The following is a 27,725-nucleotide window of genomic DNA, read 5'->3' on the forward strand; positions in this document are numbered from 1 at the left end:
TTGGAATTTATATCCTTAACTAATAAATGTATATCCTTAGCTAAAAATATATCTTCATGATATCATGACAAAAAATTTTACATTTGGAAAATAACTTGTATAAAAATTGTCAATAGATAGACGGAGAAACGTGACCCTGGACCAAAAAACTAATCATAAGGGTCAATTTATTTGAAATTGAGATTAATACATCATCTGAAAGCTGCTTTCCATTGATGTATGGGTTGTTAGGATAGGACAATATTTGGCCAAGATACAACTATTTGAAAATCTGCAATCTGAGGGTGCAAAACAAGTTTATATGGAGAAAATCGCCTTTAAAGTTGTTCAAATTAAGTACTTTGCAACTGCATCCACTCACAAAAAGAAAGTTTTAATATATTTACATTGGGAATATCTTCATGGAGCATGATCTTTACTTAAAGGGACACTCCACTTTTTTGAAAATATGCTCATTTTCCTATTCCACTAGAGTTAAACATTCGATTCCCATTTTGGAATCCATTAAGCTAAGCTCCGGGTCTGGCACTAGCACTTTAGCATAGCTTAGCACAATCCATTGAATCTGATTAGACCATTAGCATCGCCAAACCAAAGAGTTTTGATATTTTTCCTATTTAAAACTTGACTCTTCTGTAGTTACATTGTGTACTAAGACCGACGGAAAATCAAAAGTTGCAATTTTTTAGGCAGATATGGCTAGGAACTAAACTCTCGCACTAGCATAATAATCAAGGACTTTGCTGATGTAACATGGCGGCAGCAGGCGTAGTGATATTACGCAGTGCCCAAAAATAGTCCCCTGCTATTGAAAGTAATCAAGGGGACTATTTAATTTTCCGTCGGTCTTAGTACACAATTTTAACTACAAATGAGTCAAGTTTTAAATAGAAAAAATATCGAAACTCTTGGGTTATTTTTAGCGTGATGCTAATGGTCTAATCGGATTCAATGGATTATGCTAAGCTATGCTAAAAGTGCTAGTGCTAGGAGATCAGCTGAATGGATTCCAAAACGGTAAGAATCAAATGTTTAACTTTAGGGGAGCTGAAAAATGAGTGTCCCTTTAATATTCAAATGATTTTTGGCATAAAAGCAAATCTATAATTTTGAATTATGCAATATGTAGTTGGCTATTTCTACAAATATACCCATGCGACTTAAGAGCCCAGGGTTACAAATCTAAACATCTCATTTTAAAATAAGCTAATAGTCATTCCCTCACATAAGCCTTTCATTTTCACCCTGTTAGGCTTTTTCTTACTTTTCAGTCATCATTAAAGTTGAAGAAGATGCATGACATTTTTCTAAAAATCTCATTAAATATTTATTATTTTTTATTGCATCATAGTCACATTCAGTTTTTGTAGTATTTACTATTGCTGAAATGACTGCATTACAGAAATGAGTGCCACTATCACAGTTATTGCTCTCTTTGAAGTTTGTTTGCTTCATCTTCATGCCGTACAATAACAAAGCGCCATCAAATGAAACGTCAGCCTGCCTGTCAGCAGTTAAACCTGCGCTGTCTGCTGCAAATCTGCTGCAACTCCACAGCACGGCCTCGACGGTCGAGGTGATTTACAGCTGGCAACCAGTCAATAGAAACTCTTTATTATGAGCTCATAATCTTTTACTGTTTACCAGCACAGTAAGCTCTTATTATTTACCACCTGTACAATAGTGTTGAATAACACAGCACGTACAGTATTAAAGTAAAGTATTAAGATGGATGTATCTTAAAGAATAGACTATTTTAACGTGCTCTTTTTTTATCAAACACACATGCAGTTGCATATACACACACAATATTATTCTTAGGAACGCCAGCTGGGACTAAACCTGCATCTCACAACTGTGTTTTTCACATTAGAAACCCGATAGATGCTGGACTGGTTGGAGGTTCTGACAATGTCAAAACTGCTGCCTAAAATTAACTGGCGTACTGTCTGGCTTGCGGTTAAAGGGACAGGTCACCAAAAAACTGTACTCTTCCAATGAATTATTCACCTCGAATGAAACTTCTGGCACTGTTTATTTACCTAGATTTAAACCTTTCTTTCTTTTGTGGTTGTTAACCTCTGGAAAGGATCGTAAAATACTATAAAATGATCATAATGCGTCCAGGTCTTGTGAAGGCATAGGATATATCTGTGTGAAGAATAGACCTGAGTTATGTCTTATTCACTGTGCATCTCTTAAATCACGTCTGCACACTTTCAGTCTAACATCTCTATTTGTGTTTCGCAGATTGGGGAGTCATACTGGTTTGGAAGAACCTGAGTGGGAGTAAGTGATTTTCGTGATCATTTCTTTTTCCTGAATGATTATTTTTTAAATGATGTTGCATTCTTCTGAATCTGTATGCAGTCACATTAACATATAAAAGTCAATAAGGACAATAGCTCTTTATTCATCTTTCAAAAACAAGTTCCAGTCCTTGATTCTGATGGGTCTATAGCTGTGATTTATTTATGATAAAACACATCTATGATCGCTGCACTTAATAACATTCTGTTATGCTGTGTCCACACCAAACGCGAAGCATCACGTTCCTTGCTCTAGATTTCTTGCGGGATTTCACTTTGCGTCATGCGAATTTTCCACTTGAGTTGGCGCCGCCCAATTCGCGTCATCCACATCTTTGCATTAACTTTTTATGTAATCTACTAGCATAAACCCCTCTTTAACTGGGATAGATGTACTAGCTGAGAGTAAGGTGATGGGGTGAAGGAGGGATGCTAAAAAACTGTCATGGGACAGAGGTGAGGGATGGCTATATATGACAACTCTTTGTGCTGACTGGTTGGATTACATGACCATGCTCCTCCCGAATAATTTAAATAAACTTCAAATTATATGCATTTACATTAAGCAGATGCTTTTATCCAAAGCTACTTACCAAAATTTGATGAGAATAAAGTGATTTGTCATACACTCTTAGGTAAAAGGTACAAAAGTTGGCACTGGGACGGTACCTTTAAAAATACTGTATAGATAGATGGATAGATAGATTGCAGTGGCGGCCGGTGACTTCTTTTTTCGAGCGCGCTCGATGTGAAGTTCGTCACAACATGTATGTAGTCCGTCATGTGTGTGGTTCGTCATTTCAAAATATGTGTTCTGCGCATCTGGTGATCCTATGTGCCTGCAGCAGACGTGTCTAAAGGGTTTATGATAAAAGAGACGCTCGCGTTTGCCAGATATTCGCATAATCTCATGCATAATCAGAGTTTAGTGTTAAGGGAGTGTATTGTGTGTATTTTGTGAACGTGAGCGTCTCTTTTATCATAAATGGTTTTGACGCGTGTGCAGCAGACACTTATTTTGACAAATCACATGCTGCACATGGTTCACATTACGCAACAAACACATATTTTGAAAACACAAGCAACACACATGACACACCAAAGGAAATGTACAAACGTGAATCAGACCATAGGTGCCCTTTGAAAAACATAAATATTGAAAAAAAAAATCCACAATAAAGTAACAAACTCTGATTCAGCAGTCTTACTGTTTCCTATTGCGATGCGTCTCTCCAGTCTGACGCAATCGTTGAGTTAAAGTGACCCAAAAATGGAAACTCATCACTGTCATCACTACTTACTGTCAGGCCATTTAAATTTATATGATGTGTTTGCTTCCAGAGAACTCAAAATAATCAAACTGAAACTGAGACCAAACATTCTGTCTAACATCTACAGATTTAAAACATGTTCAGGGTGAGTAAATACTGGGGCTGGATAGCAAGCCTTGTGAATAATAAATGACACACAGTAGATGCCACACACAGACCGCAAGTAAATCAAGCGGTGGGACAAAAGCATATTTATTGCATACTGTCTATTTAGGTTGGGAAGCCTCAATCACAAAACAATTTCATCTGCAAAGCTGAATTTAAAACATTAAATACATATGGTGGGATTGTGTCATGCAGAATTCTTGCTTTCGGTCTGGGCAGAAAATGTCTTATTGCTTTTTATTTATAAATCTGGGATCATAATCTAAAGGTTGTTTGTTTAAAACCTGGTGATTCATGAACATCTGCAACATGTCTTTAGTCTGGTGACTTTCTGCCATCTTCTTTCATCACAGTGAGCTTCACAAAGACCAGACAGTGAAGAAATGGCATCGCTCAGGTGAACCGCATGACCGCACGCTGTACCGGAGCCAAAGCTTTCTCCCAGGTGAGCCGATAAGCACGTTGAGATGTTTGCTCGATGGAAATTCTCAGTGTGAATGAACTCAATTGAGGAAGACATTTGTCTGGGGTCTTAACCACAATATCCTGAGCTACAGCCTCTCTTCTGCACAGGGTTTGGTTGTGTACAGTCGAACACCTGCATGCGCACCCGTACTGCTGATGGCTGTTAATTTCCTGAAAGATGTGGCTTTGCGCTGAAGGGAAACCAGCGATGTACAACACAGTTTACGCTGGAGCCCAGCTGCCTGTTTGGAAACCACGCAATGAGGATGAATTGTGTTAGGACAAATACCGTTTGCTTTGAGCTACGCCCACTTGGCCCCCCTAGAAGCCTTTTAACCATAATGATAAATTCTCGCACATTCAAATGAAATGGAGCATCTGACGTATTGTGAGTTTAAGGGGAATTTTGTTGTTATCTTCACAAGTACTTCCTCATACCAACGGCATTAACAAAAACAATACAAGAAAATGATTTTGCCTTTTTCAATAGACAAAAAACAAGCCTGTGTGTCTTAACCTCACATTAACCAGACAGGAGAATGAGATTACCTATGTCATTATTAATAATTGTATGCACTTGGACAGTAACCATTGCATTACAGTAAGTAAATGTTTCTCCAGCAGCCATTCAGTACGAGATAAAAAAAATCTGTGTTTATGTGGGTTTGATAAGGAATGATTTGCAAATACAAATGAGATATAAAACATATTACACATATTAAGTGATATTGAAAATTTCCCCCATGCATTAACAGTTCATGTCACAGCATGGTTAACTGAGTCATATAAATAAGTGCACGTGCAGTCACATGCACACAAGCTGAACGACTAAATGTAAAAAGATATGGAATTATGCCACAGTTTACGGCAGGTTGTGGAAGGTACCGTACTTTCCATCTACTGATGAACACTGATAGGTCGATAATTTGGAGGAAGAGAGAGTTTCCAGTTCTCATGCAAAACAAATGAATTCTTTGTATTGTCTCGGGCCTTAATGCTTACCAAGAGGTTTACAGTATGGTTATATTTCAGCTTACAATTCGTATGACTTTCAATGGTGTAATCCAACATATATTTATTGCTTTTAAAATAAGATGAGGCTTAATGATAAGGTAAACATCTTTTCATGATGCATTGCAATAATGGTTGTTTTCATTGTAATGAATGTGTAAAGAGCCTAAACATTTATTAACAGTTTCCTTTCTGTATATTTAACAAGACAATATTTGTAATTAGTTCTCATTTGATTGATTCTCTTTGTCTTTTTTGCTCTTATTTGTTAAGTACTTATGCATGTTTTACAGTGTTCCCATGGGTCCTTGAAATCCTTGAAAGTTTGTGAATTTTAGGGGGAAAATTCAAAGCCCTGGGAAATTTTTGAAAATATACATACATAGTTACAGGTCATTGAAAGTGCTTGAATCTATTTTATGCAAGAGAAATCCATATTATTCCCTGTGTAGTGCTAAACTTTTCGCTTGAAATGCTTATATCTTCTGTATTCAAATGTTGATACATACCAAAATGCTTTTTTGCATAGTTGTGTTTGACAAATAAAAACATCTCGGGTTACGTATGTAACCGTTGTTCCTTGAGAAGGGAACGAGACGCTGCGTCTCCCTTGCCATTCCTGCATCCCTGTAACGCCGTCTTTGGCAATATTTCAGATAGCAATATACTTCCTGGCTTCCACGTCACCCTGTCTTTGTCGTTAAGCCATTGGTTGAATTTGATATACACATTCAGATGCCATTACCCTTGAAGGCGTCCCCAAAGTGTCACTGCAGTGACGCAGCGTGAGTTCCCTCGAAAGGGAACCGTAACAATGTATCTTAAAAGGTAACACAATTGCTCTCACTTGAAATGTGTCCCCACATTTAGTCCTTGAATTTGAGGGTATTAGACCTGGAAAGTCCTTGAAAGGTCCTTGAATTTGAAGTTAACTAAGGTATGGGAACCCTGGTTTTATGCATTACATGAAAGACAATTTTATGCACAATATTTGTGCATATCTGATGCATTGTGTAATTTATTCTTCACATATCTTTGGTATTTATTTTATGATTTATATGATCTGTTGGTATTTTTATTGGTTTACTTTCAGCCAATCATTAAAGTTCAATCTTATCTTAATCTTCATCAAATCTATTCATTTCATTTAATGTTATCTATTATGCTCATAAACAGAGACGAGTCAATGATTAGAAAGGTGAAAAGATTGCTTTATTTACAGCAGTATTGCACAAATTAGCACAGAAATGATTCAGTGCAAAATACAAAAAGATGCATTTAACATAAAACAAACAAACAAACAAACAAACAAAAAAATGACATTGTGCTACAATGTACTGGGTCCTGGGTGGCGTCGGGTCAGGGTTATGCGGACGTTCAGTGCAACTAAACTGAAGATGTTCAGTCAGAGGTCCAGTGCGAAATACACAGGTTGGCCTGAAATTTAATGAATTTTTCCCTAGAAATGTTTTTGTTCTGGAATCACAGGGCTAGGGAACGAGAACGCTGCTGGAAAACTTCAGCGACACAGAGACCGAATACATGGATGATGACACATTATATAAATGTATGTACTATACCGACAGTATTGAAACATGAGGTCTTTGGTATGTGGTAAACCTGCAACAGTAAGGCAGACTAAAACAACTATCATTTTGGCAAAGTGAAAAAAAATGTAACCGATATAGATATAAAAACACACGTTATAACACAGGGCCTTTCATTTTCCACTCTATGGAACGTCTAACCGTCAAATCTTCACACACACAACGTATTATCGAAATATTAATTCAGCAATACCTTTCATGGTAGATGGTCAATACATCAGTCTATATTCACTTGAGTTTTTAATAAACGTCATTCTTAAAGCAACATACATGGAGACTCATCCTGAGCCCTGTGCAATGATTAATGAAATACTGAGTTTAACGGTTATAAACAGGCAAAGCCACCGAAAGAGATGCTATGAGCCGAAGTATGTTTGGAAGACTGGATTGTTCAAGAATTTTCCACAGGTTTTATTTCCTACAGTCCCTGAGGCTTGTTGAAGGACAGGCCAGTTTTTTTTTTACTCAGGTAAGGCTGATATTAAACAGTGGTTGTAATGTGTGCTGATGGTCTACAACACCATCTCCATTAGTGGATACAGACAACCGACAAATTCATTCCCAAGTTTGGTGTAACCAGAGTTTCACATACAATTATTTACCACTGGGTCCTTGAGCAAGGCACTTAAAATTATGTTCCTCCATTGAGAAGAAAACTGCCCACAATTGCAAGCAACTAAATTATAAAATCCAGGTAATCTTGATTAACAGAAACAGGCCTAAGGACATGCAGTTGGAACATGAAAGGAATTATATGCCCAGAATTTCATTTTGTTCTCATTTCTCATTCCCAATAAACAAAATAACAAACCAAACAAAAAGAACTGAACAAACCAAAACATTTCATCTGGAATGTTTACAATGTCCAAACAACTATGTCCACGTTGATAACATGAACTTACTATTTGCCTGTCCCATATCCCACATGAAAATACTGTAGTATACTTTAGTATTTACTACAGAACACCGTAGTAAAATTCCTAAATACTATAGTGTTTTAAATCTTTACTATAGTAAAAATTAAAGTATACTATAGTATACACTTTATCAAGCTATAGATAGTAGCCTACTAGAATACTGTAGTATACATTAACAAGTGTAGGCCTACAATGTTAAAAATTATTCTTGTCATGTCAACATGTTTTTTTTCTTTACTTAAACTAATTAATTTAAAAACTTTAATCAACTTTAAAATGATAGTAACTCATCAATGGTCATTTAACAAATTTAAAATTGGAAGTGGAAAATCAATGATCAATTTGATAAATTAAAAAAAAAAAGATTAATATAATATAACTCACTACAGTTTACTATGCTAAATACTACATTATTTTTTTCACGTGGGATGATTTATTTAGCGACTGGTAAAAATAACGTTTTCACAATGTTGTTCTACTAGTAGCTTAACGTTATCCTGGCGACCTTTCACACGACTCTGCGATAAAGCTGGGAAAGTAAGTATTAAAAACAATGGTAATGTATTAGACCTTGGAACTGATTAAAATCTTCTGATTAATTCAACATCTCTGATCCCACAGAAAATAGCTCAGATTTTTGGAATATATTCTGAAGCTAGCATTGCGTCTGGAGGACTTAAGACCATGCGGAAACCGCTCCAACCGGGCGCGTTCCGGAATCGGGAACTCTCTGATATAATTTGCAACTAAGTGATGTCTGCTTACTGTCGGTAAATGAGTTAGGTTTACGTTACTGGGCAGAGAAAATAACACGTAATGCGTCAGTTTCTCTACATTTACGCGTCATTGTTTGAAAAGCTTCACCTGCGTATCAATCAGCAGCACGCGTTGGCGTTGGTCCATACTGTTCAACTGAAGGCAGAGTCGTCTGAAAGGGGCAAGGACGTTTATTCAAAGTGAGAAGAATGTTCTTCTGGTTTAAAAGACGAAGTCAAAATACACGAAAGATTATCCACAGGTAACTTAATTCATTACGCAGGTGGTTTGTGACTATACAAATTGTTTACATTTCTATATAATGTTTCTGTTATGTTTTAATCACTGTAACTTCATTTATGGAGAACTGTTTATGTCTGACCTCTGCAATGAGACAATTTTATTCAATTTCATGCCATTTGTATAGACTATGCAAGTGCAAACTGGGACAGGCAGAAATACTGCGTGTTTGATTTCACGAGGTGCTGCGCAGACCGTCCGGGGTGTGACGTCAATTCGATGGTCGGTCTGCGCATGGCCTGTGCAGTCAAACACGCCTAACAACTTCACCGCTTGACCCACCAACGTCCACGTTCGTTAAAATATACACAAAACTTACAAATTAAATATAGTGAAAATAAATATAAAGTAAGGCAAGCAAAGAAACAGACAAGATTAAAAATCGATAAGACAAAAACCAACAGAACAGAAATAACAAGAGACATTACAACGGCACACAGACAACGAAGGCACTCTTCAGGGTTCATGTATAAGAGCTGACGTCATAGTCACGTGCACAGCATCTAATGGCTCAGCTTTCCACGTGAACGCAGGAAACTCTGCTGTGAGTCAACCCATAGGGGGCCATGGATTCCCGATAGGCATCAGACGCCTGGAGAGGTTGCGGAAGAGCAGCACTGCTGTCATGTCTTATTATGTACATATATACAAGGAAGAAGAGGGTTGGGGTTGCTGCTACATGTCTGCTGGGGGTTGTATGTGTCAATCATCTTCTCCGACGGAAAAGATCCATTAACCATCCAATAAGGTCGTTCATCCACACGATGACGGCGTGCTCGTTGAGAACGGCGTTGTTGTTGCCACCTAACCCATTCTGTCAAAAAAGAAAAAAGTTTGAGTAGGAATCATAAATGGATAGCCTGGATATATGCATCATTTTAAAGTTAACATGTTGGTGGCTTGCCTAAACTAGTGAGTAGCCCTGTATAAAAATGCTAGTTTATCATCGTTGAAAATATTACTAACTGGATCAATTCACTTTGCAATCTTCGGAATAAGCAAGTGATTTATTGAAGGACAAGTTGATCATCCTGACACATCCCCAAAACATACACAAACACATGCATTTACATTAACACACAGACACAAATACATGACTCATAAGCATGGATCTTTACAGTTAGGAGCCCATGTAATCCAGCAAAGCCTTCAGCTTATATTGTAACACCGTGCAACATGTTGACACATGCAATACCGCACTGAGACCTTGGTGCTCTGAGGGGTTTACAGTATCTTTGCGCTAGTCAGAATTACAACAAACCCAATACAGGAACTGGCATCTGCCTGGTCATCCGGTGAGCTCTACGTCTCAGAGACTCGGCAGCAGATGACCTGAACCAGGTGGCCTGTAGCTCTGGGCTGCATTCACTCGGTGTGCTGAGTGACTGTGATAAGCAGCGAGGGCATTTCCCTCAGGAGACTGGCAGGAACTCGTGAGGAAACACACTAGAAGTTAGAAAAAAAAGACGAGAAAAAGCCTTTCCTGTAGAGAATGAACAGTGCATGAAAAACATCAGGCCTGTTCGTCCACCACACCGCCTGTAGCTCCCTTCTATAGTACAATCAAGTGGCTGGATAAACCTCATGAAAACATATTTCACCCCAGTTTTTTCTCAGATCATTATTTTCTTGAATTTTGCATAAATACATATAGTTAACATTTAACTGTAGACAATAAATAAGCTAGCGGTCCTAAAATGCATAATTTTCAATATTCTTATTTATTTTGGGGTTAAAGGGCCACTGTGCATTTGACGTTATGACTTCATGTTAACTGAAACCGTAAGGTGTGGATCACACAAAACGCATTCATGGCAGTGAGCATTATGTGCGCTGTTTATGCACAATAAATGGCTTGCATTTTTGCCGCCTGCTGCGCCATGCGTTTTTGCAGGAGCGCTCTGAGCACCTGAAGTTGAATAAAGTCAACCCTTAGCGGAAAAGCGCACAATGTCATTTGCGTTTTTCCATTGTCCAATCGAATACGGGAGAGGCGGGCCTTCCGTTTTGGTGACAAAAGTTTACTGTGGCTTGGAATATCCGGAGACTGCACTCACTCACTAGCTGCTTTTCCATTACCCTTGAATTGCGCAAATTGACATTGCGAATTGAAAATATTAGTCAATGGAAACGCGTCGATTTCCATAGTGCTGTCCGCCTCGCGTTTTCAAGCGTTTAAAACGCATTAGTGTGACCGGCCGCTATGTCAGTATGGAACTATCGAGAAGATAGCGTTTCGTTTATGGCACAGTCTAGCAAAACAGCATTTGCACCACCTCGTACCATAGACCTTTGAATTGTGCAAATTGACATTGCGAATTGAAAATACGGTCAATGGAAACGCGTCGATTTCCACAATGCGGTCCACCTTGCATTTAAAACGCATTTGTGTGACCGGCCGGTATGTCAGTATGGAACTATCGAGAAGACCCTCCAACTTTTTTAAATAACAAAGCGTTTCATTTATGGCACAGTCTAGCAAAACAGCATTTGCACCACCTCGTACCATAGACCTCTGAATTGCGCAAATTGTGAATTGAAAATACGGTCAATGGATACACGTCGATTTCCACAGTGCTGTTCGCCTCGCGTTTTCAAGCGTTTAAAAAGCATTCGTGTGGCCGGCCGCTATGTCAGTATGGAACTATCGAGAAGATAGCGTTTCGTTTATGGCACAGTCTAGCATAACAGCATTAGCACCACCTCAGACCATAGACCTTTGAATTGCGCAAATTGTGAATTGAAAATACGGTCAATGGATACACGTCGATTTCCACAGTGCTGTTCGCGTTTTCAAGAGTTTAAAACGCATTTGTGTTGACCAGCTGCCATGTCAGTATGGAACTATCAAGAAGACCCTCCCACTTTTTGAATAACCGATAGCGTTTTGTTTATGGCACAGTCTAGTAAAATAGCATGTGCACCACCTCGGACCATAGATGTATATGTGAATAGATGCGACATTTTGCAGATTTAGACACATAAGTCCAGTTTCACACAATGCATCCGTGAAATGTGTGTTTGCACCACTAATCTTTTAGTACTGATGTTACAGCACTCACCCTGCATGTGTGAGCATCACAGAAGCAGAGCTGAAGCAGCTATGCTGCAATCGTTTCAGCGCCGAGTCTATGCATCCATACATAATATCTATGACTCGAACTACTGTACCAATCAACGCAGTGGATGTGATGTGATTGGTTACATGTTTGTGACGTAGGAAATCAAAGCGATTTTTAAGCGCGTGAATGAGACTGTTTCCAATTTTATGGAGAAAATACCCGGCAATGGTGTTTAATGATGCATTTGCACATGGTTTGTCTTAAAAATACCACAAAGACACATAAACAACAATAAAAACCTGATTTTCACCACAGGGGGACTTTAAGAGTGTAGGGCAGGTGTGCATGTAGGAATAAAATAAAAAGGAAACGCATGGTTCCGTTGACGAGCAGCGTGTGGTCTAAATTTGCCTCCCTTATTAAACCGTTTCTTTCCAAACAAATGCAGAAGGTGAAAAAAGAGTTTTGATTCAGTAAAAGTGGTGCCAAAAATCACAACGTGCTCAAGAAGGGATTGTGTGTTCAGTTAGAGGAAACAGGTGAGAAGGAAGTGGAGTCGAATGGAGGGAGGATTTTACCCTGTGTGTGTATGTGTGTGCGTGCAGGACAGAAACTGTGACTCAGTTGGACTGCAGCATTCAAACTGAACGTGCTACAAAGAGGAGGAGGGATCTAAAGCGCCACAGATGACGTCCATGAGTGTGAGTCAATGTTAAATCATGTGTTCACTACAAAACAACTCCTAAGGTCAGTGGGTTCAGGTGAACCCAATTCAGAGGGCATTTTACAGGGAAACTGTGCCAAATGACAAAACAGAAGGCGGCGATTGATTTGAAATACTACGTCTGCTACTACCACTACTATGGATTTTTAAAGGCTGATCCTGAAGGATAGAGAGCAGGGATATAAGGCAATATCTTATTGAAATCCGTATCAATAATAAGTTTGCCAAGTGATATAGTTCATTAACTTTAAGCTGTTTATATCTACCAAGCAACAAAGCAATTTGGCACATCAGTGGTCTTGAAATGGCCAAATAGAGGCAGATTTATTGGTGCTAGTTTACGTAACAGTTCACATTCAGTTACTAAAGACAAACATGCAGTTGCACCCGTGACCAAGTCAGGTCATTAAAAGGCTCATTGTTATGATGTGGTGAGCGCGTCTTTAAAACCAGCATGAAACTACAGATCGCAGTACAACAACAGCGACGCATCCCTCTAATCAAGCACAATTAAAGGAACAGTATGTAGGATTGTGGCCAAAACTGGTATTGCAATAACAAAACTTGTGGCTAAAACTGGTACTGCAATCACCCAACTAGTGGCCAATACACAAAATGACAACATAAACATCAGTTGAGGGCTGCAACTCCACTTTTTAAATGACAATATCCTGGCCAGACCACTGTTGTCAGTGATATAAGTATTTGAAATGAAAATGATTTCTTAATGTCTAGTGACATATCAGGGCCATTTTATGATTGATTGATATAAATTTCTTACAAACTGCTCCTTTAACTTACGAGCTGCTGCAGAATCCAGACAAACATCGACTGACTTATTTACGGTTTTGTGCCTGGTTTGAGTCGACACAGATTTGCACTCATCTCCTGCATCTGGGATCAATTCATTGCCACTAGGTTTAAAAACAATCTGGATGTAAAAGGTGGTGTTTATCTAGTGTCCTATCTGAACCGCGATGGAGAGAGACAGAGCGAGACAGAGAAGAGGGGCATCCTTGACTCATCGCACAGGGACAATGAGGTCTGGCGTGGCAGAAGAGTGAGCAAAACCGCATACAAGAAAAACAGAGCAGCCACAGCTGAACAAAGCAAGAGCGCAGCAAAACAATCCTCAAGGACTGGAGCTGCTAATACATTCACAGATGGCTGCTACGCTGATGCCAGAGCTGGTAAAAACTAATGTAATACAACACAAGTGCATGTGCTTTCAGTTTACGTGGAAGAATAGCATGTGACAAACTCGCAGGCACGCACCCACGCGAAATAGAAAAGCACCCTCTGTGCATGAAGCAACAAAAAAATCAACCACACTAACTGCACGTCAAAAGGCATGATGGGATATGTGTCATTTAGGGAATCGTGCATGCAATAAAAATGTTAGAAAGAAAAGAGGTACTGCAAGAGAATCTCAGATTTTTTAAGACTCCTCAACGTTCTGGACCGTAGTCAGGTGGAGACCATATTTCATTTAATGTGGATGAAAATGAGGCTTTAAAAAGTAGATATACAGCCTGTGAAATATGCTGCACTGATGAAATCAAAACCATCACCCTATTAAATCTAACACTGCATGCTTTCCAGAAAACATTTTGGTAGGGATGCACCGAATGTTCGGCAATCGAAACTATTCGACCAAAAGTAGCATTTTCAATGTTCTGCTGCATAATTAAACGACTGAATTTATTTTACCGAACAATGACGTTTTTTTGATGATGTGATTGAATTGCAATTAGCATGGAGTAGGGTTGCAAAGCTTGGAAATTTTGGAAATATTCCAAGTTGGAAACTTGAGGAATTAAAGGAAATGATTTGTGCATTTAGGGTAATTGCTACAAACTGTATTAAATACAAACATTAGCTTCCTTGACATTTGACTGATCTTCAATATGTGTGCCACAATTTCCATATAGTTTGTAAAATTCCATGGAAATTTTCTAAAATTCTAGGGATGCATCGATACCACTTTTTTTGAATACGAGTACTTGCATTTCAGTACTTGTCGATACTGATACAGAGTACTTTAAAAAAAAACATGATTTAAATTAACAGGTAACAGCTTTAGTCATATATAATTTAACAAAAAAACAAGGGACTAGTTTTCCAGTTTGTTGTAAACTCTGCCTCTTTGGACAACACAAGAGGCATTAACCCCTTACACGCCACTCAAACATAGACATTTCTCAGACCGTGGTATCGATCCCCGGTATCAGGGGGCTTTTAACGAGTACTTTAGAAAATGTGGTATCGAGGCCGATACCCGATACCGGTATCGGTGCATCCCTATAAAATTCCCAGAATTTTGCAACATAATAAATGCAGCGAACATGTCAGCAGTGTGGAAGCATTTTAAAGTGATAACCAGTGCAACATTTTAGTACAGAAAATGAATGGAAAATCTATAAAAGTATTCTACTATTGGTTAATTTAAGCCAATAGCTACTTAGGCAGTGTTTTCACGAACTTGCATCCAGACCTGACTCTTGTACAATCTCCAAAACAGCTGTTTCCATCATCAAAATAAACATTTGAGTCGAATAAAAAAATAGTGACTAAAATCTATTTGTGCATCTGTTCGAAAAGGTGTCCAAGGACTCATTCCAGCTGTGCTAACGGTAACCGTCGGGGTTCTGACTCTGGTAGTTTTCGTAAAGCACAAACGCTCAGAGAGACAGTGGATTTGCAGCATGCTGGTGTGCAACATGTCGGGACAAAAACGCATGCGGTCGTCTCCTGAGAGGTAGCCGCATGACTCAATAGAAATTTCATCAGCGACAATGGACCAGACTGTTCTATTTCTCCAGGGAAAATGCATGCAACAAAAGAGCATTGATGCACAAGGCTGACAAAAGTCCGTCATGTGCAGTTTTGCAGGGCAAGATGCAGACATTAGCAGGGCTGGAACAACGAGCGTGCACTGTGGCCAGACATCTGCTGCGCATTAGTGCACTGCTTACTAACAGAGTGATAGCATGTCACACCAGCACTTCTCAATTGCCGCTGGTGCACCGAGAGCCAGCGGTGGAGAAGTGCTGAGGAGAGGGAACAATCTGGAAACTACTTTACAAAGCTTCACATCTAGGACAATTATGGTCTCAACCAAATCCCAGCTGAAGTCTCTTTCTATTTATGAGAGGAACTGAAATAGAAAGCTAACGCTGGGCCTTCAATAAAAGCGCTGCCAAAACAAGACCTGATTGCTCAAGTCTTAATTCATTTATTCATTATTAGCAGTACTTGCTAAGGAGATTTGAACAAATCCCAAATACCTCTTCAACTTTGGCGTATCCTCATGCAATAAGTCAGATACTTGGATCATGTGGCTTACAGTGATATTTATTTGGTGGATTATAAAATATGGGGCAAGAAAATCATATAGCGTTTCTACTTGTGTCTCCACCTAGCAACCACCGAAAACACCCTAGCAACCAACCTAAAACCACCTAGAAAATCCTTGTAACCGCATCGTAAGCAAATGGCATGGTTTTGGTAACCACCTACAACACCACAGCATTGTGATGGAATAATCAGATGCATTATCAAATGGTTTTAAAATTGTATGTGGTATTTTTTATTCAAGTCACAGATCTTATCTGATTACTAATTAAACCTATTGGGTTACAGTGATGAAAGTAATTTGTAAGTGTTCAGTTAAGCAGAGTGTAGTTCAGTTACTGAATTCAGTTCTCCTCATTCAGTTACTACAAATACACTGGCCAGAGGCCAAAGAAATGAGATGCAAATAAACACACAAAGCATTCACCAAACAAAACAAACCTCTGCAATGACATCACAGACATGTGAGAAGGGAAACAAACAAAAGCATGGAGCCAAAGCCCATCATTTGGAGTGCTGGCCTGCTAGTTTCTCTGACCCTTACTGAGAGCGACTCTCACAGGGTTCGAGTGAGTCTCCATGGCGCTGAAGAGAAGGACCCGGCACGTAATTACAGCTCAGAGTCTAACCGCAGGGTAAATATCATAAAACGGAGCTGTCCCAGTCGCATTCAGCTCGTACAACCTTTGCTTTATTTCTGTCTCTCTCTTTTTACGTGACCCTCTTCCCATTAGCATCCCCACCAGGGCTATTAGAGGGTCGTAAACAGAAATGGGCGGTTTAGATAACTCCGTATGTGGCGGTTGTGTCATCTAATGTTAGAAATGGTTGTTGAGATACATTATAGTCTCTGTGAAATGTCTGGTGTTTCCTGTGCATTTACTAAAATGTTGCAGTGGGACATATTTAAGAGCTCATTGCTTTGTTAAATAGCCAGTAACCTTAAAGGTATTGCAGAGGATTTTCTTTTTCCGGGTGGATCATCAAGACTATTGGTCCTCCTAGCTGTCAATCAGGATTGTTAAGCAATTGTATTTTTTTAAAAAGTGGAGAAGGCGTTTCTTTTCTAAAATTCAAGAAAATCCTCCGCTATACCTTTAATCTAGTTAGTTCACAAACACAAACCATAATGGACTATTTTCTATTAAAGGTGCAGTGTGTAACTTTTAGGATGATCTTTTGACAGAAATTCAATACAATTTACATAACTATATTATAAGTGGTGTATAAAGACTTTACAAAATGAGCTATTATGTGTTTATTACCTTAGAATAAGCAGTTTTTTTCTACATACACCACGGGTCCCCTTACATGGAAGTCGCCATTTTGTGCCGCCATGTTTCTATAGTAGCCCTAAACAGACAAACTGCTCTACAGAGCGCGTTTTGTCACTACTATATTTTGTTGTAGACAACATATTTGTCCTGTGGCTACCATAGCTTCTTTATGCATTTCGGTGAACGGTGGACTGAGCCGTTAGTTGCAATTCACAATCTCACTGTTAGATGCCGACAAACAAAACATTCACTTAAAAAATGCTGAGTTGTTTTTAACCTATGCCAGGTAATTATTGGACGGAACAAACTGCTGGGTTAAAAATTACCCAATACTGGGTTGTCTCCAACCAACTTCTGCGTTACTACTAGGGGTGTGCGATATGACGATATTTGATCGTGAACGATTAAAATGTCTATACAATCCACTTTTTCGGAAACATCGTTGTATCGTGATTCGTGCCTACATCAAGTACGTGACAAGGGGCATGCTAGCAAGGCGATGTAAGGGCCGGGTATGCCTTTAAAGTATACTGACCACGGATGGCCATGTTCCAACACATACGCAATACAAATTATTTCTTATTCAAATTATTACTCTACCAGGCCGTCAGGGCATCACTGACTTGCAACATTTACAGTACATTAAAAAATTTAAGATAAGTGAAGAAAAGTAGTCGAGAAAGCGATCCACAGCTCTTGGAAGAATTGAAAATAAAAGAAGAGAAAACGATAGTGTTTGTGCAAATGCTGTCTATTTCCGTAATTGTTTGTAGTGGAGTGTACTGTCTCAATATTTTCTCATGCATACGCTGTTGTACGCGTACTGTCCTTGCACTTTCCGCGCATATATTTGTTACCTTTTAGGATTGCATTTTTAAATGGGGGCATTAGTATGGCTGAATTAAGGCTCAGTAATCGCAAAATAGTCTTTAAAACAACATGGGGAAAAAGAACTGTGATAAAAATCGCAAAATCGTGATTTTGCCTAAACCAACCGTGATATGATATCCCCCCCATATCGCCCAACCCTAGTTACTACAATTCATGGCTGGGTAGCAACAACCCAGTATTGGGTCGTTTTTAACCCGGCAGTGTGTTCTGTCTGATATTTACCCAGCATTGGTTATATAAACAACCCAGCATTTTTTAGTGCTGGATAGCCAATGAGAACAATGCACTTATCACAATTGTTTCCTTGGGAAAAAAAAGACTGCACATTTTTAAATGAGTAATCTGCTAAAAAAGATGCCTTTTCCAGTACACTACTAGGTATATGGCCTCAGAACTAGCAGACATCGATTGTTAGGCATGAGACTCCAATGGAATGCCACAGGGATGACATATTCTCTAGGCCAACCTGGAAGTTAGCGGGACACTTATTTCCTCGCCCAAACCCCCATTTATTTTTTCCGTGGAAAGTTGGAATATTGCAAAAAATAAGCTCTTTTTAACAAAAGTTTAACACTTACGCATTTTGTTCAACAAGGTCTAAATGCGTTTACTATTAAAAAAAACTGAACAGGAAATACTCTGATCAGGAAATACTCTGTGGATGAATCTTTGTTAGGAATTGTGCCCAAGTTGAATAGTTTTGAGATCTTCATGCGTGACGACGTTTAAAGTCCCAAAGAAACTTTTAAAGACACTTTCAAAAGGAAAAAATTAGAGTATTACTGCTCTTTGCTATGTCATAAACGTAAAAATATTTTAGGTTTATGTTAACCCAAGATCTTATTGAAGGAGAAAACCTCATTCAAAAAAACTGACTTTTTGGAGATTGAACTGGAAGTGCTAAAATGCTAACTCGCTTCCAGGTTTTGCCTACAAAATACATCATCCGTGCGGATGAAACCAGAAGCCCTGGACTGTTATATAGCGTGTTTTGTTGCTTAAATTTATTGCAGGGTCTAATAATACACTAGCATAGTTATAATTTTGCGTGATGACCCTTCAAGCCTATTAAAATGAACGTGTTCTCCTTTAAACTTTGCTACAAGACTGAACAGTTGTATGTTTCATTGACATGTAAAAGAGTTAATATCATACACCTGTTGTCCTCGGGCCAGGTCAGTGATTCCTTTTTTATGGGATCTGACAGCTTAATATCCCCCTGTTGGACTGTTAAGGCCACAGGGTGTGCCTGGAGAACCAGACAAACACAACACATAAAGTAACAATGAATCATTCCAGCACTGAATCAACTGTACTTGTTCACACTAAATGACTCAGTTAGCTTCTATAACAATACTTTTCATATATGACACGTCATGTGGAACACAAAACATTTATATTTGTGTTACACTTTTAGTGCGCTGTTCACAAGTTCGCATTAACATTTAATCAATAGGGTAATGAGAGAAAGCATATTTTGCGTGCCTTCCAAAGGGAGGGTTTTGAGTTTGGAATATTACCCAGAGTACTCCCCCCTCTTTAACTGGGATAGATGTACCAGCAGCTAGTGAAGCGATGGGGTGGAGGAGGGATGGTGCAAAAAAACGTCGCAGGGGTGAGGGACGGCCATATATAGAGACTTATTCATGCTGATTGTAAGAGTTACATGACCATGCTCCTCCCTAACTTAGTTGAATAAACTTAATTTCTGGAAAGATTTTTTTTACAATAACAAATACAGAGATAACTAATAATCCAGTCAAACTCCCTTTAGAGAAGTCATGCCACTTGGCAGCCATATTTGCAACGGCACAAAGCAGTTTTATCAGTCACGCAAAACTTAAGTCCCATCTACAGTACTTGAATGGGGAAATACACATATCTCTAAAATTCACATGCTAAAATCGCAATAAAACAACATATTTCTGACCAACAGTTAAACCTGACAACAACTGTATCATACATTTTGTTTCTTAAGCTGAAACTGCACTAAAAGCACTTTTGTTGAGGTCGTTTCAGTAACCAAACATGCGTACAGGTTGGCAAGAGCCTGACATGACTCTGTCCAGAGCCTCTCCCCTAGAGAATCTATATCAATTGATGATTGGTTATTTTTACTGGAAGGCGGGACTTCTGTCCGCAGAGCGGCCATATTGAGCATCTCCCCTATTCATAAGGTGTTTCTCCATGTCAAGGAAGGATCCTCGAAAGCCAGAATTTCGAGGATGCTACGTCATCGACATTCGTTGAAGGACTGTTCCAATGTCGAGGATCCTCGGAATTTCAACCAAGGACTGAGTTTTGTTCACCCACAATCCTATGCGCGCAGCACCGGAAGCCCACCTTTTCACTGACACAATGAGACGTGCACTTGCTAGCCTGTTCCATTTACGAGTTCTCCGAATGCTAAAGAGGAGCCTCGCCTAGCCTCTAAAGCAGGGGTGGGGAACCCTGGTCCTGGAGGGCCACTGTCCTGCAGAGTTTAGTTCCAACCCTAATTAAGCACACCTGAAAAATCTAATTCAAGTCTTCAGGATTACTTGGAAATGAAATTCAGGTGTGTTTGATTAGGGTTGGAACTAAACTCTGCAGGACAGTGGCCCTCCAGGACCCAGGGTTCCCCACTCCTGCTCTAAAGGAGTGACTTGGAAGGACCGTCCTGCCAAGGAATATCCTTGACATTGAGAAACACCTATAGTAATAGAAGTGTCTGATCTTGTTATATCCAATATCTTTGAACCAGTACACATTTTCACTCATTTTTCCCTTAAAATGGCTCAGGTTTGGTTACCTTTCACCCACCCATAATACAGTAGTCTCAAAAAACCAACCAAAATGAACTTAAGTATCATTTATGTCCTTAGCACAAACAATGCAGGACAAATTAAAGTTTCATATCCCTAACCACACAAGTGAGCAATATTAATAGTGCCGGTTTCCTCAGAAAGCACTAATGCATTTTGAGTTGTTTACGAGCACGTCTGGACTCTTGCCTAAAGGCATATATCTTTCAAGAGCTTTCAAGCTCTATTCATTTAAACAATGACTAAGGTAATTTTACACAGCAATAAAATCAAACAGTGATAGCCGGATAGATAAGGTGATATTTGCACGCTGAGCTCTCGGTTAAACCTGCGGCTGTTTACATCCCCACACAGAGTATGACGACAAGAATATGTTTTTCTAAAGTCCTATGAACTAAACATCTGCAAAGAAAAAGCCAATTTAAAAGCTTAAAGTAAAAGCAAACCTCTGACTTAACAATAAAAACAAACACTACTAGACAAATACCATTACAACCTCGTCCAGTTGGATTGGAGCCCAAATAGGAAGCACGACTCTCCACTGGAGTCAACGAGGCGCGAGGCACATTAATTACTTCAGACTGAAGCAATACAGTAACAAAATCTTAACAACAAAACATAACGTCACCAAACAGATGGACCATTTACAGAAAACATGATTGTGCATTCATATCGATAATCAAAGGTGGACATAACTTGCAAGCACAGCTATAATACTGTCAACAATACACAGACCCATCTGATAAATACGTTAACGTGCGTCATTAAGCCTTTAGGCTATGCAGACGTTGTTCATTTTCATATCTAGACAGGTCATATTTACATTACACACACCTACTATTTACTTTATTACACATTAGGCTCATTAGCTTAATCTTGTGACAATAAAAGGCAGACTGCACTTTATACCTTACTTAAAGGCTAAAACTGGCGTTCACATAATCTGACACTTCGCAATCAAATGAAAGGTTAAAGATAAAACACTATCAGTACAATCTTGTCATCCTTTATGAAGAGCCTTGATTTTTGACTACCGCAGGGCTGATGCAACTTTAAGAAACACAAGTTATGAAAATAACTCTTCTCTCATTAACTCCCTGATCTGCAGAGACTCGTGAAACTCTCTCATGTGAGCGCTTTATTCACCAACACCTGATAGAAACTCAAATTCAACCCGATTCCCTCGGACAGACGAAGATAGACGTTGCTCTACGGAGTGAAAAATTTCATCATGGTAGAACTCCCGAGCTGGATCCTTTGGTCTCACCAACTCTCTCTCTCACGCACACACGCATACACACCTGACTAGTACTCACCCCGTGAAAATATAGGCGATTGAACTCGTCTCCAATGCGTCGCAGCTCTCGAGCGACCGACATCTCCTCCGGTCGCATGGCTCCGGGTGCTGCTATTCGCGCGTGTTGGTGGTTAGGGTCGGCAAACCATACTTCTGTGAAAGATGAAATGCATTTTAAAATGCATTCAAGTTAACAAGATGTAAGCAGGCAAAATATTTATAACAACATATTTATTACAACTGCAAAAGTTATATAATGACTTAAAATAATGTCCTATCGGACATTTTATTTGAACAGCTACATATGCTCACTGTTATGAAACATCATAATGTACAATAAAAACAACTGTGGTGAAACAGTTGTTTTAGTAGCTCAGTTGTTAAAGCATTGCGTTAGCAGCAAAGGTCACTGTTCAATTCCCAATGTAAACACGTACTGATTAAATGGATAGCTAGCTTAGATGCATTGTAAGTCGCTTTGGATAAAAGTGTCTGCCAAAAGCATAAATGTTAAACCGCATATTCAGCAAAGGAATAAACAGTGAAATTATTTTATTCTCCAGTATTGATTGGATTGTGAAAACAAAGAAATGCAAGTGTTTGGAGGGGCAACATTTGTGATGTCACCCAAGAGGTGTGGTTATTTTGATGAAACTGCACTTCCAAATACAAAAATATACACAGACAGCATTAAATCGTGAACAACAAATCCAAGAATGTGCTTTACAACAGTAAACATGGTCATTTGATAAAAAAAAGAAAAATACTACTCCACATTACATGCTATGCAGTAGCATTGGCATAATCGCAATAGACAATAAAAGCTGACCACTAAATGCATGTATTTTAAAGCTAACCCCAATAAGAGACATGCTTTAAAATCATAAGTGAAATTTCTCTTTTGGGTAAGTTGTCTAATGGCAAAAAAAAACACCTTTGCAAAGCTTTGGTTTTGGTTTTCCATGACCATTATGCTTAAACATTTGTCAACAGTACTAAAATGAATGCGACAGTCGATCGATTGAGGTTATTCTGGGGCCAAGCGCTAATATCACACAAATTCAGCCTGAACTCGTATTGATCTCGTGCTATGACTCAAGTGAGAAACTGTTTTACTGTTATTTCTCATGCTCAATCATATTAGGACTATTGGATATTCATTTCCTTTCACAACTCCACTAGAACCGTACGACTTAAACCAGACAATATCGCAAATATCACTTTGCGTTTTAGTCAACACTTTCACCTCCACTCTCGTATCATTACACAACACGGTGTTAGAAATACCATCACAACAAAGCCTCACCAATGCAATGTTATGCATCTCTGCAAGACGTTTCCAAAAACCTGTTCTGGAAAAATAATGCAGTGGTTCAATGAACATGACCGTATCTTTATTATCTACAGTAACGCAGCCAAGTCTGATTCACAAACACTAATAAAAAACTTTGTCTGGTGCATGAAAGGGGCACAAAGTTCATGCTTGTAAATCCCAAGACCTCATGCCAACACAATCCATCAGCTAAACGTATAAACAAAAGGCCGCTGGCGGACGAGCTCTCCTGTCGAGGAAGCAACAGATGAGGGCTCTGATAAGTTATTGTTGTTTCTCTTTGCCATTAAGAGCAGGTTTTCGGAGTCACTGCGATTGTGAGGCGCTACAGGAAGACAATTATCGCCATCTCATATCTCCTGCCTCTCAATAGGGAAAACAGAGATGGTTGGATCTCGTGTCTAGGCTTTACAAAAGAAGGGCTAGTCTATTTTGACTGGATGCACTAAGGCTACTCTGACTGCTTTTCGGAGGCCTCGACAACGGTGTGGGTAAACAACAAGACAACAAGCAAATCAGCCCTTTCCATCAGAGGCATTATGAGAAGATGGGTCACACGGTCATTTGTTCTGGGTCCACTGGGTTTAAGAGATGTTGTGAATGAACCAAACCACCCAAACAGACTCGCAAACCAAAAGATCATTTAAGGACACGCTCACTTCCAAACACGTGCACTCACTGTAGTAACACGCACTCCCTACGTAGTGATGTTGACAGAAAAGGAAAGCAGGATATTCCTTTTAGAGAAACTGACACAAAGACAAATGAGTCGATTTGGCTTCAGGCAGCACAAAGGCAGATACGTGCTGCTTCGAAATGAAAAGACCATGTTTTCTGGAAGAGATTATCGAGAGAAGAGTGCTGCCAAGCATCAAAACATTACACTTGTCACGGGTGCTAATGTTAAAAACTGAAAGCCAAGCAAAACATCCCAGGCACTTTCATGGATCACATGCATAAGCGAGTTGTAAATATATTAATATTTGCATGCAACTCATGTCTGTTACATTCCGCATGCCCAAAACCAAACAGCACCATTGGGGATTCATAAAGTGCATTGTTATTTTTACTATAAACGATCGCGTTAAGGATGCATAAACATGCAGTGTTTTTACGATGAGCAATATGGGATGCACAGCCTCAATAAGTTTTATTGAAAGCAATTTTGAATAGAGATAAGAGTACGTAAACTGGGTCAAGACAGTGGCTTTGATCTTTCAATTTAAAATGATCAATTTCATCACGAGCTATTACATTATAAGAATACATTTAATTTTCCTCGTCGCGTCAGTGTTGTGCCAAATTTCTCTCCAGTGGCTCTTACCATCATTTTGGTTGTCTTGCGCTTCGGAAATATTAGGCATTAGGGGGGAACTTGGCACAGAATCGCTGTCGACTGAAAAATAGCCACTAGAGGACCTGGAGAAGGTTCGGGACATCGGTGACCTCGACTGGTAACCATGAAGACTATTCGACATGGAAATCCCTGACCTTAACGGGTCCCCATCGTTGGGCTGCGGGAAGGCAAAGTGCTCGGAGCGGCCGCCGGCGCTCTCTCCGCTTCCCTGCGTCTCCGATAAGGAGGCCGGGCCATTGGCCGGCGTTTGCTCTCTGCGGGACAAATAAAACACTCATTACTATCTTTGCAAACGTATCGAAGAGGAATGCTGTGCTTTTCGTGCTCAGTGGGCTTTCGTTTACAGCCTCCCGCCGGGGATTTATATCGTGCGCGCGTATGGCCCGGTCGAAGTGCGTCACAAGCGAGCCGCGCTTCAACTTCCTATTTCTCCCTGAGAGCTAGACGCTTGGGAGTTAGCGCTCAGTCATTTTGGGATGGAAGTCTACTACGCGTTAAACCGTAAATTCAGCTGTCCACGTTGTCTCGCAGCTCACTGTTGAAAATGAAAACATCCATGTAGGCTACATTTCTCCGCAAGACTTCAAGACGGTGTCCGTGGGTATACCGGGTGGCGACGATGACAAAACACATGAGCAAATATATCGATAGAACAGAAAGCAATAACTTAAACCCAAAATAGGCTACCACAAATAGCTCCCCGTCATGCAGTGTCACCTACCGCTACATTTGTCGCGCGTGCACTTGTCCGCGAGTATTGAGGTACTGTAATAAATACGGAGTACCGCTGTCAACGCACAAACGTGCGCACCGGCTTTGACGCAACTGGAACGCGATTTGTTTCTTCAGTTAATTATTGTTTCCACTTTACGGTCAAAAATATATGCGCACGCGACCATCGCACTTAGTGCGACTTATTTGGAACGAGAGAGCGACAGCCAAACAATATCTTGGGCACCAAAACAAAGTTTCCTATTTATAGGAGCGCGGTGACGCCTCCTGACGGCAAACAACACATCAGACAATAGAGCAAAGTTACGACTATCAGACGCACTGTTTTCGGCGATAACAAAACAAAACGCGCATCGCACCCGCGTGCTTTTTTAATCTACGTCTTTGCCGCAAACATTTCGAGATAGATTTCGAAATTAAGCGCGGTTGAATATAATTCTCAATCGTAGGTAAAGGTATCGGTTTGTCAACACCTACCAGACTTAAAAAAAACAACAACAACAAAAGCAGCAATAACAAGCACGGGTTTATTTGTAATTATTTTGACTAATCCAGCGCAGTAACACAAAACAAAGCAAACAGGTGTCGTTGTCTTTATCCTTTACAAAACACGATTAAATTATTCATTTTGGTTAAATGTCATCGCGTTTAGGCGGGGTGGGACTCATAGTACATCAACTTTTGTTGTCTTTGCGACATTGTCTGGCTGAACGCGTCGCGCATCTGAAATTTTCTTTTCTCTCTCGCCGCTGCGCGTAACTGTCTTGCGCGTACCAATTGACTGGAAATTAAATATGATCGCGGTGTAAAACGCAGGTTGACAAATAAACACTTTGAAACTAACCTCATAACATCTAAGAAATGATTTTGTTTTTTACTCATAGCGATTAAATAAGACAAAAGGGTGCGTATTGTTGTAACGTAGTCCTCTTTGAACTATTATAATAGTTGAGAGATGGAGTGATTAAATAGTGTATAAAGTTGTGTAAAGAAGCTGTAAAGTTGTCCTAGAGAAAGCCGGCATACTCCCGTATGAACTCACCTGGACGTGTCAGACATATCCGCTATGGCTTATACGCCTAAATCATCATAACAGCGATAAAAACAACACGAATGAAGAATTAAAATATCCAAGAGAGGCAATATTAAAAAAAGTTGCTTTTGTTGTAAAATGACAAATCCAATGTCAGACAATCGACGTTTTCAAATCTCTGGATGAATTTTGTTTCCTTAGTGCAGCATGCACACAATAAGATCCTGTTTGAGAAACGTCCACAGGATTGTTTTGGAGTGTGTCTTTTGTCTCCTAAAATGTACTTCCTCGCCTAGCTCACTCAGTAGCTTCTGCTGAGCACACAGATCAAGCTCTAAACTCCGTACTGAGGCGAATACTCAGATGAGCCCAAGCAAAGTCCGCCCATATTAGGGTGGGATTTGAACTGGCCCCGCCCATTTGGGTTGGGCTCTTATCACTACATCATCATCAGAACGTACACTAACACTTCAGATTAAACATCACACTGTGTTTCTGTTGCATAATATTTCTTATTTGACAGGCTACTTTCATGGTTTATTTTGTAATACATAATGCAACATAATAGTAATACAAGCAGTTATCAAATGGATTTAATTCTATATTTTTTCAACAATTATACAACTTTAAAATCTGCACAAAAAAATGACAGTATGTTATTTTTGTTAATGATAATAACAACAGTATACTGAAAATGAATATGTTTTCAAGTGTTGTGTGTGTGCAGTGCATGCAACTTAGCTTTAAAACTATCACATCAAATGAAACTGATTCTTGACCTAGATGCAAAAAGCCAATCACTAAATTGACTAAACTAAATAAATTTATTAGCTGCACAGTGAAAGTGTAAAAAATCCATTCACAGTAACTTGACGGATTGACTAGACAGCTGTAAATGACATTGAGAAACTGTATTAAAAAGCCCCTATAGTGTTTAAAAATGTAGAAATGACAATGTAATGCAAAAAAGAGTTTAATGATGTTGCATGTCCCAAAGCTGGGCTTGATTTTTGTGGTGTCCTGGGTAAAGAAATATCTGGCAACACCAAAACGCCAACAT

At 39.4% G+C, this 27,725-nt stretch overlaps 1 protein-coding gene and 1 long non-coding RNA gene across 3 annotated transcripts; one reads left to right on the forward strand and one right to left on the reverse strand.

Annotated features, from left to right (window-relative positions):
- Positions 1 to 2,295: 2,295 nt before the first annotated feature.
- Positions 2,296 to 6,327, forward strand: LOC135786676 (uncharacterized). The gene is made up of 3 exons (XR_010546978.1): positions 2,296 to 3,725; positions 4,099 to 4,190; positions 4,319 to 6,327. It is a non-coding gene; the product is annotated as an uncharacterized lncRNA (long non-coding RNA).
- Positions 6,328 to 6,411: 84 nt separating this feature from the next.
- bcl2l11 (BCL2 like 11) lies at positions 6,412 to 27,017 on the reverse strand. Of its 2 annotated transcripts, XR_010546979.1 has the most exons (5): positions 26,675 to 27,017; positions 24,868 to 25,154; positions 22,230 to 22,363; positions 10,063 to 10,247; positions 6,412 to 9,615 (listed from the first exon to the last, which is right to left on the reverse strand). XR_010546979.1 is itself a non-coding variant. In XM_065296177.1 (4 exons), the coding sequence occupies exons 1-4, from the start codon at positions 26,689 to 26,691 to the stop codon at positions 9,508 to 9,510; spliced, it is 546 nt and encodes a 181-aa protein (XP_065152249.1). In that variant the 5' UTR covers positions 26,692 to 27,014; the 3' UTR covers positions 6,412 to 9,507. The 2 variants fall into 2 exon arrangements, 1 of the variants encoding a protein (XP_065152249.1); XM_065296177.1 differs by lacking the exon at positions 10,063 to 10,247 and having other exon boundaries at positions 26,675 to 27,014.
- Between the last annotated feature and the right edge of the window lie 708 nt (positions 27,018 to 27,725).

The sequence above is a fragment of the Paramisgurnus dabryanus genome, chromosome 20 (genome assembly GCF_030506205.2).
Source record: "Paramisgurnus dabryanus chromosome 20, PD_genome_1.1, whole genome shotgun sequence".
Taxonomy (NCBI): domain Eukaryota; kingdom Metazoa; phylum Chordata; class Actinopteri; order Cypriniformes; family Cobitidae; genus Paramisgurnus; species Paramisgurnus dabryanus.

Excerpts from the sequence above, each read along its gene's own strand:
- bcl2l11 (XM_065296177.1), bottom strand. Across the intron at positions 22,364-24,867 it reads GCAAGACAACCAAAATGATG|AAGTATGGTTTGCCGACCCT; the intron begins GTAAGAGCCACT and ends CATCTTTCACAG. Across the intron at positions 9,616-22,229 it reads ATCGCCTATATTTTCACGGG|AATGGGTTAGGTGGCAACAA; the intron begins GTGAGTACTAGT and ends CTTTTTTGACAG.